The sequence below is a fragment of the Scophthalmus maximus genome, chromosome 2 (genome assembly GCF_022379125.1).
Source record: "Scophthalmus maximus strain ysfricsl-2021 chromosome 2, ASM2237912v1, whole genome shotgun sequence".
In the NCBI taxonomy this organism is placed as follows: Eukaryota; Metazoa; Chordata; class Actinopteri; order Pleuronectiformes; family Scophthalmidae; genus Scophthalmus; species Scophthalmus maximus.
In genome coordinates this window covers 15,622,178-15,636,397 of record NC_061516.1, presented here as the reverse complement: position 1 = coordinate 15,636,397, position 14,220 = coordinate 15,622,178, and the positions used below count along the sequence as shown (strand labels likewise).

At 42.1% G+C, this 14,220-nt stretch overlaps 1 protein-coding gene across 4 annotated transcripts in view; it reads left to right on the top strand.

Moving 5' to 3' along the window:
* The window catches only part of LOC118301323 (disks large homolog 4), a 56,848-nt gene that overhangs the window by 26,923 nt on the left and 15,705 nt on the right, over positions 1-14,220 (top strand). For all 4 annotated transcript variants that reach the window (XM_035626729.2, XM_035626728.2, XM_035626727.2 and 1 more), the window contains 2 exons: positions 2,859-3,020; positions 9,135-9,191. In XM_035626729.2, the coding sequence (XP_035482622.1) occupies positions 2,859-3,020; positions 9,135-9,191 (219 nt within the window). The remainder of the gene's footprint in view (positions 1-2,858; positions 3,021-9,134; positions 9,192-14,220) is intronic.

Here is a 14,220-nt window from a genome sequence, read left to right as displayed (position 1 = left end):
CATTAGCAGGTACCAGAAGGGAAGAAATGTGGTTAATGTCTTTATTTGAAGATCTATTTAGTAGACTGCTTTGTAATTTGGTTGAATTCGAGCACATTTACCAATAGATTTACATCACGGCGATGTTCTGTGCTGCATTCAGCTAAATTCCAGCCTGCTGCGAAGTGTCACGCAGACTTCCCGTATCACTCAGCATAAAATCCCTCTGAGCTCATTTGAGCAGGAAAGGTTAAAATTAATCCAAATATAGAAAGAAAAAAAGGATTCATTATCATTAAAAAAAAGAAGAAGCAAAAATGGGAACTTGCAAGAGATTAAATTCTGAGGAGATGCAGTGGGGACCTTTAATTTACACCTGAACAGCTTCTCATGGTTCATGGAACACCTTGCGCATCGAGTCAAAGTATCTCTGAAATGATATGCCTGAGAGGTGAGTTTAGCTTTCATTCCATTACCTAATGCACAGGAATTTCAAAGCTCAAGATTGGTCCTTGAAATACAAACTGAGATGATGGTAGATAGTGTTTGGCATTTGCTTTACATTAAGGTTAACTCATTTGACCATTAAAGGAACATCTTATTCAGCCACACATACAGTAGTGTGTACTTATTGTTACAGTACAGGTATGGGCCATAAAAATACAACTGCAAACGATGGAGAGGCCATATATCACCTTTACATCAGAGTAATCCCTCAAAGAAGTAATGGCCTTCCAAGAAGATACAACAAAGTCTGGGAACACCGAGAGGTAGAGAGGTTCACTGATGTGATGTTCAACTAAAACAGACGATATCAAGTTAGAACAATGACATTTAGGTATTTATCAGGGACATGGGAGCACATACAATATACATTTACATAAAAGAAGGAATTTCTCTGCTGCCAAGTTATTGACACACCAGCTAGGCACTAAAGTCTGTTGATATCTCTGCCTCTGATCATATTCATAACTTATATGCGATTTATATAACATTTATTTATAATCTCATTACACTGTAAAATAAAGAAGTTTCCAGTTGAAGGTAAGAAGTGAATAATTCTAAGCTGCCCGACCATCTGATGAAGCACACTGGTCCCTCAAGGCATCATCATTATGAACAGAACTTGTTTTGATTGCCAAGACTCAGAGCTGCCTGTTCTCATTGTAACCATCTGATCAGGGACTGCATGGTCGATATCTAAAACACTAGGTGAATACAGTCACGAATATCTAACGAAATGGGAACCTGTGATGATTTTTGAAAAATACCCATGAGTTAAGTGAACTGAAATTCGACTCTCAATGAAAAAATGCTTTACATCACATTAACTGTATTTGCACAACAGTCATAACTGAGCCTCTCACATCCAACCGGCTTCCAGGAGCAGCTTTTAATGAATTAGACAGTATTCAACCACTTAACCTCGGACTCAGCTCAGTGCATTTGAACACTGAGTCACACTGTCACAATCATACAATGTACTAGTAAGAAAGAAACGCACCCCCTATAAGTGCAGACTGACACATCCCACACCAGTGGGACAGAAGGCAACATGGCAGCAGGACTGTGGGTCATGCAGGAAAGAGGGCGGCAGCGGAGACCGGGGAGCTCAGCCTACATCGAGTTGTGATTCATCTTATTTACTTATGTACTTGAGTTTGATGAAAGTCTGACTTTCTGATGTAGAAAGGATTAGAATGGTAATTAAGCAGCAGTTGGTCAGGTATCATACCAGGTAATAGGTGGTATGGTTAATCATTTTCATTTCCCTGTTTATATTAATGTAGCAATACTTAATAAAGAAAAACCAACGCCTTCCTCCTTGTCAAGCTGTAATTATGGAATCGTGATACCAACAACTAGTCATTTTCTCTCTGGTCCTCCCCCATGCTGTTGTTTCTGCTTCCCCTTATTGACAGTCTCACTTTGGGGGGGAGGGGGGGCATTTTTTACCCATCCCCCTCACTTTCTCCTCTATCTCCATCTCTATTTCACTCCTTCCCTTTCCTGCTGTCTCAGTGTAATGTGATCCAAGCCCGATGCAGGCAGCCCCGACCGCGGCACCGCAATCTCTGCTCTGCTCCGGTTGCTAGGCAGCCCGTCTGAGACAGGGCTCGGTGATGCACCTCCCTTTCCGTATGCCTCCAAAAAAAGAAAAGAGGAAAAAAAAAAAGAGGGAGGCAAGAGATTGGCAGGGCTGGCCATCAGGCCATCGGGCAGAATTCAGATGATACTCCCAAATTTTTCTCCATATTCAGACCGGACTGCTTCACATCTGCAGTGCAGAGCATATTGTGAGCCTGGAGGGGGGGGGGGGTTCAAGGGACAAGCGCCAACGCAGAGAGAGATCTCCACTGTGATGCTGCTGCCCACCTTCTGATGTGTTTGTGATGGAAAATGCCGTGTGCAGATTTGGTGTCATCACACCTAGGATGAAGCCGACCATGTGTGGCTAACACAGTGGGCCGCTGGCAGGCTGCCCAGGTGTGGGATATCGGTAGGAGATTGAGGTTACTAGGAAGAAGCTGCATGATCTGAGCTGCTATGAATCACGGCTCCAGTTTGCTCCATGTGGTTGTGGAGGACGATCACTTTGCTCAACGCACAATGGCAACATTTCGAGGCTCTGTTCCTAATATGTCCTCACTTTGCACTTGTGGGGGTCACACATGTCATGTGATTTGCGAGATATGCATATAGATTGTCCGCATTTGGCCGAGGATTCATCTGCTCTGTGTGCTCGGTGAATTCCTCATCAAGAGATGAGCCATCAATGAGAGGCTGACGATGTACAGAGATTGTGATCAACCTTTTACACAACGACCATTCTTTGTACTCTAACATATATCTGTGTGTGTTGTGTGTTGTGTGTGTAGAAGTACAGGTACCAGGATGAGGAGACGCCCCCCTTGGAGCACAGTCCAGCACATCTGGCTCCAGGGAAAAGTGCCGAGATGCTTCATATGAGTGACAAGAACCTTGCAGCCATGGAGGCCATACATGGTTACACGCCACACACACATATCTCTCCTGTCAAGGTAGGACACACACGCACGCTCCACGCACACGCACACACACATTTATGCATATTGCTGGGCAATACCAGAGGGGTGGGCCACATATGACCTTATATTGGAATAAGTTGTGACATTGGTCATGTGAATTACTCTAGTAGTTTAGGGTGTGGAAATGTATAGATTATGTGAACCAAAGTGATGTCATTAAAATTATATACACAACTACTTTAAATGTTTTTATTATGAGTTTGCACCTGAGCTGACGTATTGTCTGTTTTTAAATCCAGATATGTTTTCAACATTAATACTTTAATGGAAGTATAATATATTTATGAGGAAATCTGGCCCCTTGACATGTATATTGGGTAATTTGATATCAAGAGCTTAACAGCGTGAAAAGTGCAAGTGAACGCGAGACGTATTCAGGACAGAGTAATCTGATCACCTGAACCATTAAAAGGATGTGGACAGAAATCAGTTCATCTTAATTGAATTACTACATCAGTAACAATTCCAATTTGCTCCGATTGTTGGAATAAAATTTCTCATGATTAGTTTTGAAAAACAATCGTACAATTGGAGGTGCCATGAATGCAATGCATGAGTACCTCCGACAAGGCGATTATGATTTCAACCATGTCTGTTTTTGGTTTGCTTGTTTATAAACCAGTTTGCACCAAACTTTCTTTAACATAGTTTTTTTTTGTTAAATAATTTTTACAGATATTTATTGTTAAATGATCAGACATATTTAGTGGACTGATATTTGTGTGTACAGTTCAGTGCAGATCAAACTGCAGCAGTTGATCCAAAACTCTTGTTACATTGGTTTTCACATCTACTGTGTTGTTTATTACAAACAAATCATTTATGATCATAATCCGTTATCAGGTTATGAGACCACTTCCTTCTTTCTTTTATATTTCTACCATAAGAAAAAAAAGACTATTCCATGCAGGATTGTTCAGCCTTGGCGGAGGAATTCGCTGGGCTGAGTTCTTTACAGTACTTACCTAAGACAAATGTCTCACACGTGCACAATGTAATCTCTATGAGTGCTCTGATACAGAGGAGGCATCGACACAGACAACACGAGAGCAACTTGTCACACAGTCAAAAGATACAGCTGACATCAGGAGGAACACGAGCACGGTCACTTTGCCCAGAGTGTTGTAACGATTTCACTCTGTAGTTACTGTACCTACAGACACAGGCAGGTGTGAGCTATAATGCTCACTTAATAACGATCCATCTCATATGCCCACACACGTTATTCAGCGGCCCCACCGGATATTAAGACGTTAGAGCCCCGTATTTATTTGCTCAGAGGGGGGAAGTGTTTCTGTATTTCCCGCAGGGCGGTGTACACTGAAGTCGCCGGGGAGCAGATATGTCCATTAAAATGTTCTCTTTTAATGAGCATAGAGGAGAGGCTGAGTTATTGTGCTCCACGGCTCCTATTTAAAACTCACAGAGCGTGTTCGGCGTGAGCGCCATGGAGACGTCTCGTTGCTGGTGCGGCGAGGGGGCTCGGTTTAGGAGGAGCCCACCCTGCTAAATTGAAAACTTGAGTAGTGGCATTGGAGAGCCCATGCCAGCCATCATATGGGACATTGGAAGCAATTAATTATGTGGCACAGGGCATAATACTCTCACAGCGGCAGACTGTTAAATTATCATCAAAGCAGTGTATCATATGAGTTACATGAGAAGTCAGTAGTCTAATAATTAGAGATGTTCCAATACCATTTTTCCATTCCCGATACTGATTCCGATACCTGGACTTTGCATATTGGCCAAAACTGAGTACCGATCCCATATCAGTGCTTTAAAAAAAAGAAACAACAACTTACTGTATATAACGTATTTCAACAGCAGTTTAACCTCGTATGGACGTGATGATTGCTATCATTGTTGTATGAACTGGCTCAGGTTAAACCCTTTGTAAACAAATACATACAGAGAATGAATTCCATAGATCTTTATGTATTATCTGGTTTGACAGTCATAACTGAAGCTGAACTCAAATAAATTAATCTAGGAACAAACAACAATTACTCTCTTTAAATAGCTGTTATCGACAGCTTGTAAAAACCAAAGACCTTTAGTCCGTCTCTTTTACGGTAACTGTGTCACACAACAATATGTTACAACGTCGATACTGGTATCGGAATCTGAACGTCTCTAATAATGATAATAATAATAATAATACATTCAGATTCGTAAAGTGAACAGGAACTGAACAAATGCAACTTGAGCAAAATCACTTAATGCTCTGTAGGAACATTACACACACATATTGTATACAGCAAATGATGAATAAAACCATATGCAGCCTTCTGTAATCTCCCATTTAATAAAAACAAAACAGAACAAAACAAACCACCGAAAAGATCACTTGTGTGATCTGATTTACATGAAGCCTGAATTCGAATTGTCTTTAACGATGGTTTTATATCTATTACACGGTCAGACTGATCACCAGTATGTGCATTATGGACTACTGAGTTTAGCTGATAGGAACTTCTCAATAGACAATGACCAACACAGAGAGAAACAAGCCGCAGCCATAATTTGGTTGTGGTCGTTTTGTCTAACAGCGTCCGTATGTCTCTGAGCGACTGTTAGCTGCGTTGTCAGGTGTCATTGCTAAAGCTGCTGCTGCCGCTGACAGTGTGACAACAGGGAGGTTGCACGTGTCAGTCTTCTGTGACCTGATCCATCGTTTGATCCAAATGTTTTTCTGGGGATATTTCAGGGTGATGCACTGTAGCAATCGGGGACGTCCCCTAAAAAAGAATCATGTGGTTTGTTACATAGACGACGTGATGATAATACAGATTAAACAGTGTAACATATCTTTGACAGTGTGCCGTCCCCTCCTGACCTTCCTTGCTGCCTGGATTAATCCCCTCTGTCCCACTGGAGTTTGTTGCTCAGCACATACCAGGGGATCAGTAATTATTCAGCGTTGATGGGTGCATCATTTACAGTGCTGATGGGTCCTTTCTCCCAAATACACCATTATGAGGTCAGTTGCGTCTGATCAGGAGAAAATTTCAAATAAGCTGTGTGACCTCCAGTGTTTCAGATCCATTACGTGACTCAGGCATTTCCCGGAGGCTTGTCTGTATCAGAAAAATTTGGACTGGTTGCTCTGCCAGCATATATTTAAACTCCTATACAGGAAATATCATTTTATACCAAATAATAATTACAAACTGTAAGTAAGGGGGTTAGTATTATGTCTCCAGATGCATTTCATAAAAGCGATAGAGTATGTATATACATATATACATATGATATATTTTTTTTCTATCAGAAAGTCCAATGAAAAAAGACCACAACCAGTGTATCTTATCCTAGTGACTGTGAGTATTGCTCTCCACCTGCTGTCTTCTCCTGAAATGATTAAACACACATCACTGAGCCACATCAATTTCAAAGGGTGGCATGCCCCTTGCGTTTTTAGTCACTGTCAATCCCACATGAGCTGTTACCATAAATATTCACCAGTGCAACACTGCGCATTAATCCAGCAGTAAAAATAGTCCCCAACAAATGATCTATTAACTAAGCGACGTCTGCTAAAAGCTACAGTAACCGGCTGTTTCGCGCAGCAACATCTGCACCTAGGAGGTAAACACTTCAATCAAGGACCTTCATTAGGCATCGGAAGTAGACGATTTCTGAATGCGCACAAGGTTCCTCCGCATTTTGTTAATGTCACATTTTGTACAGCCAAATAGTTTCTCTGGCTGTACTACGCGCATTTTGCCGGGTGGCTGCATTTATACATGTGATCTGTGATGATAGAAGGAGTCGTAAGTCGAGGGAATTTTTGACTATGCGTCATCAGTCCGTGGCGTTTGTATTACCGTATTTTCTTCCCTTAATGAGCTCAGTATTATTCATGTATTCTTCGTGCATGCTTCTCTTGGGCCAAGGAGCTTTCCTGTTGTTGTTGGGAATGATGTTGTTGTTTTTGCCACCTATCAGCAATGGTTTGATTTTGACTAAATAAAGGCATTCGTAAAAAAAATAATTGCATATCACCACATTTAAAACTTAAACCATACAAATGAGGATTTGATTTGTAGACTTTCTACACTATGTGGGCTGAGAATGTACTTGATGTAGGTTTCCCTGAAGCCACGGAGCTGAGAATAACATTAACATTACAGTTTGAGTTTGGAGGCTTCCTTGCCTTAATATCATAAAAGCACTTTGTCTGGAGGAATGTGGGACCAGAAACCAGGCATTTCCTTCCTACTATCACTCCTGATATAGGTAATACTCTTGTAAAAAAAAAAAAATGCAGACTTTATACATTTTAAATTGGAGCTGCATTGGAAAGGAGAGTCCCATCCCTCCCAAAGTCTCCCCACTGAGATTTAGGATTTTTCCTTGCCAGTGCAAAATTCTAGCACTGGCTCGAAAATCGAAATACAAAAGTGTCATGGTGGAGAAAAGCAACAACAGAAATGTTACTAAGTAGATGTACATTGCAGAAAAAAATCCCATCTTGAGGATATGTTCTCCTATCACATAAAAAGGAGCCTGTTGATGTTGTTCACAATGTTTTGAGAACCAGGACTGGCCCTATTTCTATTTCTCGTATACTGCCATTATTTATGAAGTGTTTCTCCTCAGGGACAACTGAACACACTATGAAGTTTAAAGGTCTAGGCTCACTTAGTTCGAAGTGAATCGTTTGCATCATTTTATATCAATGGTCTGCATCCTTGAATAGTTCTTATATATACGTACATACATATATGCATACATATATACATATATAAATGAAGGTATAGCTCAGTCACAGCCTTGGGTGACTGTGGACAAAGACTGTTGGAGCCATTTTGTTTTTTACCCAGCCAGCCTCATGTGAGAGATGATGATCAGAGTGGATTCTGCTATATTCTGATATTTAACACAAGATATGCAAGTATTAGCATTTTGGGCCTGATAATAACATTCACTGTAACACATTTCTGTCTGAGGATTATTTTAATGAGGACTGTTATTTTGCCATTTGTTGCTGTTGCTGTTGTTGTAAGAGTCGTTGACAATGATGATGATTGTGACAACGAGCGGAAGGTTGACGATTAGACTGATGGCCATGATGATGATGATGATGATGATAGAACTAGTTTTACTTCCTGATTACTTCCTGGGACATGAGAACCTTGGTCCCTTTGTTCCTTGAAATACTGTACTTTCACTTTGTCTAATATTTCTTCTTCACATTTCAGTCTCCCTCTTACATATTTCTTCCTACTTGTTACCTTGACCTTTCAACCCACCAATGTTACTACTCCTGATGCATCCAGAGGAATTTATACATTAAATGTCTGTATTGGGAAAGAGGTGCACAGATACAATCTGTAAATATCCGGATCAGCGTGACTCTCTACCTCCCAGGTAGACCCACGTAGAATCAGCAAACAGAGCTGCCCCAACATTCATAGCTTTTGCAGTGGGAGGGAAAGAGTCTCCCGACATGCTGCTACCTATTAGTAAAATCCAGAGGCACAGGGTGTATTGTTTTTGAGTAGCCGCTTTAGCTGTGCAGGGTGAAATCGATTCTGCTTAGCGATCCCACTGTTCTTTACTGCAGAATCTGAATAAGCTGTTTTTCATTATTCGATCAATAAGCTATCAATGACGAGTGGGAAGTAAAATAGATGCTTTATCATCATGCATATTTATGCTGTGTAGTTTTTTTTTCTATTACTGGTCATTGCTTAAATGTGTGGTTTGCTATGTAACAGTCACACACTAAGTGAACAGATTCCTGAATACAGGCAAGAGATTCGTTTTGCCAGTTAAAATTCAAATGTAGATATAAAGATATCTATAAAGACACAGTTTTTAGAACACCCCCGTCATTGTTCAACTCAAATTTGAGCTGGTCATATTCAGCAGTTCATACTTGTATAAGTTCCAGTTATTTGGGTTTGATGGACTGCTGCCATGTACCCAGATGTAAATGTGTGTGTCATAGACGAACTTGTCAGCTTCTCCCCTGATGGAAAAAGAAAAAAGGAGGGGGGCAAATCGGTACCCGCTGTTCCCTCCTGTGCTCATCCGCGTGCCCTGCACAATTACCTTCTCCCTTCTGTTGTTTTGCAGCCTGTGTTGATGTCTACGGGACACACTCCAATGTACACCTCCGCCGTATCCACACTGGTAAGAGCACAGCGATGCGCGCCGCTCCGTCACCCTGAATGTCACCAGTGTCCTCATCAGTCATCAACATCAGTGTGATTTTTATCCTCATCCGCTCAACGTTCGGCTGTCTGGGTTGCAGGGAGTCGTCTGACCACCATTTTATCTGTATTCCGATGATATTGGTGTGTCCATAATTATTGTTATTCAAATCTGCTTTGTCTGACAGATTTGCTCCACTTGCACTCAATAACTGTTCCGGGCCTGAAATCACATGACTGAAACGGAAAAGTTTTTTAAATGTTGTGCTTTCACTACACTAAAATATTCCTTTGTTATTTTCATATTTCTGTTCCATTGATAATTTCACAATCCTGCAAAGATGCTATGCAGTGAAAAGATCATCTAATGCACTGTGGATCTCATTTTTAGTGTAAAGAGGTGCTTTTTAGGCATATTGCTCCAGAATCTGCTTCTCTGGGATCCTGGAATATGTAAATCAATGGAGAAGTAAACACGATGCTGTGAGCAATGAACAGAGACTGAATGAATCCTGATTTGCATCACTGTTTAAGCCTCAGTGATATGTTGGAATGAGGCCTTTTGATATACAGATAGATATAATCCTTTTGCAGGACAGGCTGAAACCTGTAGGGGTCAGTGTTAGACTGTGCAGCCGCTTCCATAACCTTGAAAAGATGGCTGTGCCGCTTCCTCAATAAACTATTTTTATGATCCGACGTTTGCACTAGCAGCATGTGCCATGAATCGCTCACATGATTTTGTCTGTCTTGCTTGACCAAAGATGTAATACAGTGGCAGAAGAATATGCACTTATGCACCATGATATGAAATAATTTACAAAAATCTGAAATCTGAAAAACAAACAACAAAGACTCTGTTCAACAACTACACCTCATTTTATTGTCTCTGTCTGCTCGCTCCGACCTTGAACACAACCCCACCTAATAGCGCCTGCTCATAATTAAACTGCTGAACATATCTCACACCTGTACCCTTCAGCATGAAGTCATCATTCAGAAAAACGTTCATATACATTGCTTCACACATGTACAGACGTACCTCACTCAGCATATGCATGCATTCAATTTCCCACACTGGTATGTACGTGTGTGTGTGTGTGTGTGTGTGTGTGTGTGTGTGTGTGTGTGTGTGTGTGTGTGTGTGTGTGTGTGTGTGTGTGTGTGTGTGTGTGTGTGTGTGTGTGTGTGTGTGTGTGTTTCTTTGCAGCCGCTGGAGTGTGCCTGTGTGGTTGTCATTGATGTGTAGCTCGTGTCGTCAGTCTGTGTCTTTATTGCGTTAATGGTGTGGGGTTTGCCAGTACCACTCCAGGCCGCAGTGATTTATGGGCAGGATTGTCTCTGGAAGCAGGGCAATGGTTTGGCAAAGTAAGAGGAGGTCGTTGGGTTATGTACATGATTTAGCAAAGAGGTGCTTTAACTTCAAATGACATATATTACTTTTTTAAACTTAGCACATAATGTAATTAGAAATGATCTTTTTTTCACGTTGTGCAGAACTTCTGATATCGATCTGTTCTCACTTTAATGAATCTTCCTGCCTCTTACACTGCATGACTCTTCTGTACCGTGGCCTCCTTTTATTATGTGGCTACATAAACTGTTGTGACATTGTGTGCTGTGATCTGACCCTGTTGTATCGGACAGCAAACGCAAAGACGAATGAAACGTTTTTATATACCGCATTTTAAAGAAAGGGTCGTTTTGAGAAAACCAAGACGAGGCTTATGAGCGAGAGGCTGTGGCATTGCAGCAATGGTATTCCCCCGCCATTACAGCGAATCCCACAGGCATCGGTTTACTGGCTGAACTCAACATTCAGGACACGTTCACATTTCACATGTAGAAGTGAAAGAAGGCATCCCTGATTGTGTCAAACTCTGAAGAAGTGGGAAAAATAATTACCCCCCAGAACTAATCTTTACAACTCACACACGACCGACCCAGAGGCAGTGCTGTCGGAGCATCTCTTTTTCATAACATTTTTACCTTTGACCTCATTCGCTGACAGAGCTCTATCTCAGAGATGTTCTGAGGCAAGCCTTTTCTTAACAATGCATACGGTGCATTTATCTGATTACACTACATTGCCATTTCAGAGCTGGGAGTGAGAACCAGCAGGCTCACAGTGCCGACTGACGACCCCCACGGCTCCCAGTTTATGTTACACTCTCTCCAAATGAAAAACAATGCATGTCACTGTCTCCTCTCACCACAGAACTGATCCTACAAAACAGTCAACCCCTCCAAGAAAGCGTATGACACTTTGCATGCAGACGATCATTTTTAATGTATGGATTCAATTAATATTTTCCATTTTCCCAAGAGCTCCCCACTATACCCTCCCCTTTCTGCTCCGCGCTCTTGTCTGGTCCGTATCTGGCTTCTATCTTCATTTTCTCCGTCCTCCTTAGTTTTCTTTAATAAATGTTTAAATATGTCCCTGCAGCTTTGGTGTAATTACTGTGCAGCAGCAGCTCAGGTCCTCCGGGAAGGAGAGGGAAGCAAGACGGAGAGGGGGAAAAAAGAAAAAGATATATGCACACAGAAAGAGAAGGAGAGAGCTGTTCATGTCGAACGGGGGAGAAAGACAGAATGAGAGGGGCTTGCGATTTGAAGGGTGAGAAAACCAGAATGGTAGTTGGAGGGATTTTATTTTAACAAAATGAGAAAACGTCAGCCGACGGCTTGTCCTTCAGCATGTCCTTACATAAGTCTATTAGGTGTGCACGCCTCTGTGTGTTTGTCTGCATGAATATAGTATATTACACACCTGTCAATCCATCTGTCTTGCAGAAAGAGAGAGTCTGAGCGAGATGTGGAAAAAAGCTGCGGATGTAAAAACGTGAAAACTGACGACAGGAAAAAAATCCTAGTGACAAATATTTTTCCTCCATCCCTGCCAGTACTACGTTGAGATTTCACTATTCTGACTGACCGACCAGAACTGGGGCTCGCAGGCCTCCGGTCCCTTCTCAGTTTCAAGTGAGACGAGTCGGGCCAGTGTGGGCTGCTTGTCCTTCGACGTCCAGCCAAAGCATAATTCCTCCCCCTCTCCCATCACCAGCGTCGACATTATACGGAGAGACAGCTAAGTAATTGCCATCAAACTTTCCTGCTCGCCCCCCTTTCCCTCAGCAGCGGGATGGGAGGGGTACGGTACAGTAGCAGCAGAAAATATGAACTGCATTCTCGCTGAGCACAGACCAGTAGCAGGGGAGGCTCTGCTATCGCAGTCCACTGCCACAGATGACGAGGAATGGACGTATCCGTTTGTAGATGGCTTTTTTCCCCCCCCTAAATTCTGGATGGGTGATTTCTGAAGACCGGACGAGTGCATCTCAGATAATAATGAGCTTTATCGGTGATGAGTAATTTTTATGAGCCGAGTCTTGGTCCGGCGGATGATACTGCGCTTCTTCTGAGGAAGTCACCAGCACCTGCTCAGCAAGAGGAAGAAGCTAATTGGGACGTGCTCTTTCTGCAATTCTTCAGTGTCTAGACTAGAGCATGCAGTTTTTTTCTTTAAATTCTACGCTTTATTTCGATTGAGTGGAAACATAGCTCAAATGGCATGTGTTAAGTTAAAACAGCAATATTTTAATTTGGAGAATCTGGATGCTCTGTGGTCTCTGTTCAACTGTTATGGCAGGGTGTAGGCCCAATGTCTCACTATGCAAAAATGCTTTAGTGGTATTTCTGAAAGGATGCACGTCGAGAGCTTACTCTAACTCTTCCAGACTCTTCCACTCTCAGAGAGTGTGTATGTCATTTTGGACGTGAGCGGGGTTTGTTCACCAGTATCAACTATAATTAAACATTTTGGCACTTGAAGCAGAATGTTCATGTCCGTGTGGTACGCCAAAAAGATGGGCAGTCGCTTCCTCAACAATGTGCGGAAAGCCAAGAAGCATCGACATCATAAGATGGTAGGCATTTTACTAACATGTTACCGATCATTGTTCCTCAATATATGGAGGAATCTTTTATGAAAATGCATGGTGAAATGGTGCTTGTAGATCATTGTTATCACTCTGGTACTAAGGGACCATGGGGTTGGTCTTGTAGTACATGCACAAACACATAGTTCAGGTCGAGGCTGGTGCTACAATTGAGGCCAATGATAGATATTTCAATCACAGTAAATTACTGGAAATCAAACGTGGTTATATGAATCAAATAGGGGGGTGAGGTGATATGTCCATGAGACCTGCTCTGATGGTGTGAAGGTGCAGTTTGAATCGTTCATTCAATATTCAAACGAACATGGAGATGTGACCACCAACTACACACACACACACACACACACACACACACACACACACACACACACACACACACACACACACACACACACACACACACACACACACACACACACACACACACACACACACACACACACACACACACACACACACACACACACACACACACACACACACACACACACACACACACACACACACACACGTTAGCGACTTTCCCTGCACTCCACACATGAACATGGGATTTAGTAAATGACCAAGATGTGCCTGACATCTTAGTTAACCCTGTCACATCCAAGTTGCAACCCACCGTGGTTGACGTCCATTTTCTGGATCCAATAACTACGTCACATCCTGCACTAAAACCCACACACAAGACCAGAGGTAGCAAAAATATCACCAGATATCCAACCTACCACACAAAAACCATAGCTGCACACTATTACACTTCACAGGAAGTCTTGTCTTCTCGTACTCTTACGTCATGAACGGCCCTGCACGGCCCAGAGGTAAGGGTCAGTCTGGAATCCATAATGCTTGCAAACTTAATGTTGCTGTCAACATTTTTTTTCTATCAAACACCATACAAATTCCTAGTTTGACATTGCATATTTCACTAGAGGTCACTGTCTTGGTTTATTGACTGGATGGCTTTTGCCTGTTACAGGCTTTCCAGCTGTGGCAAGGTGTTTGCGGCACATGCAGTATTAAGGCCTCTCTAATGCAACCTTTGGTTTGTGT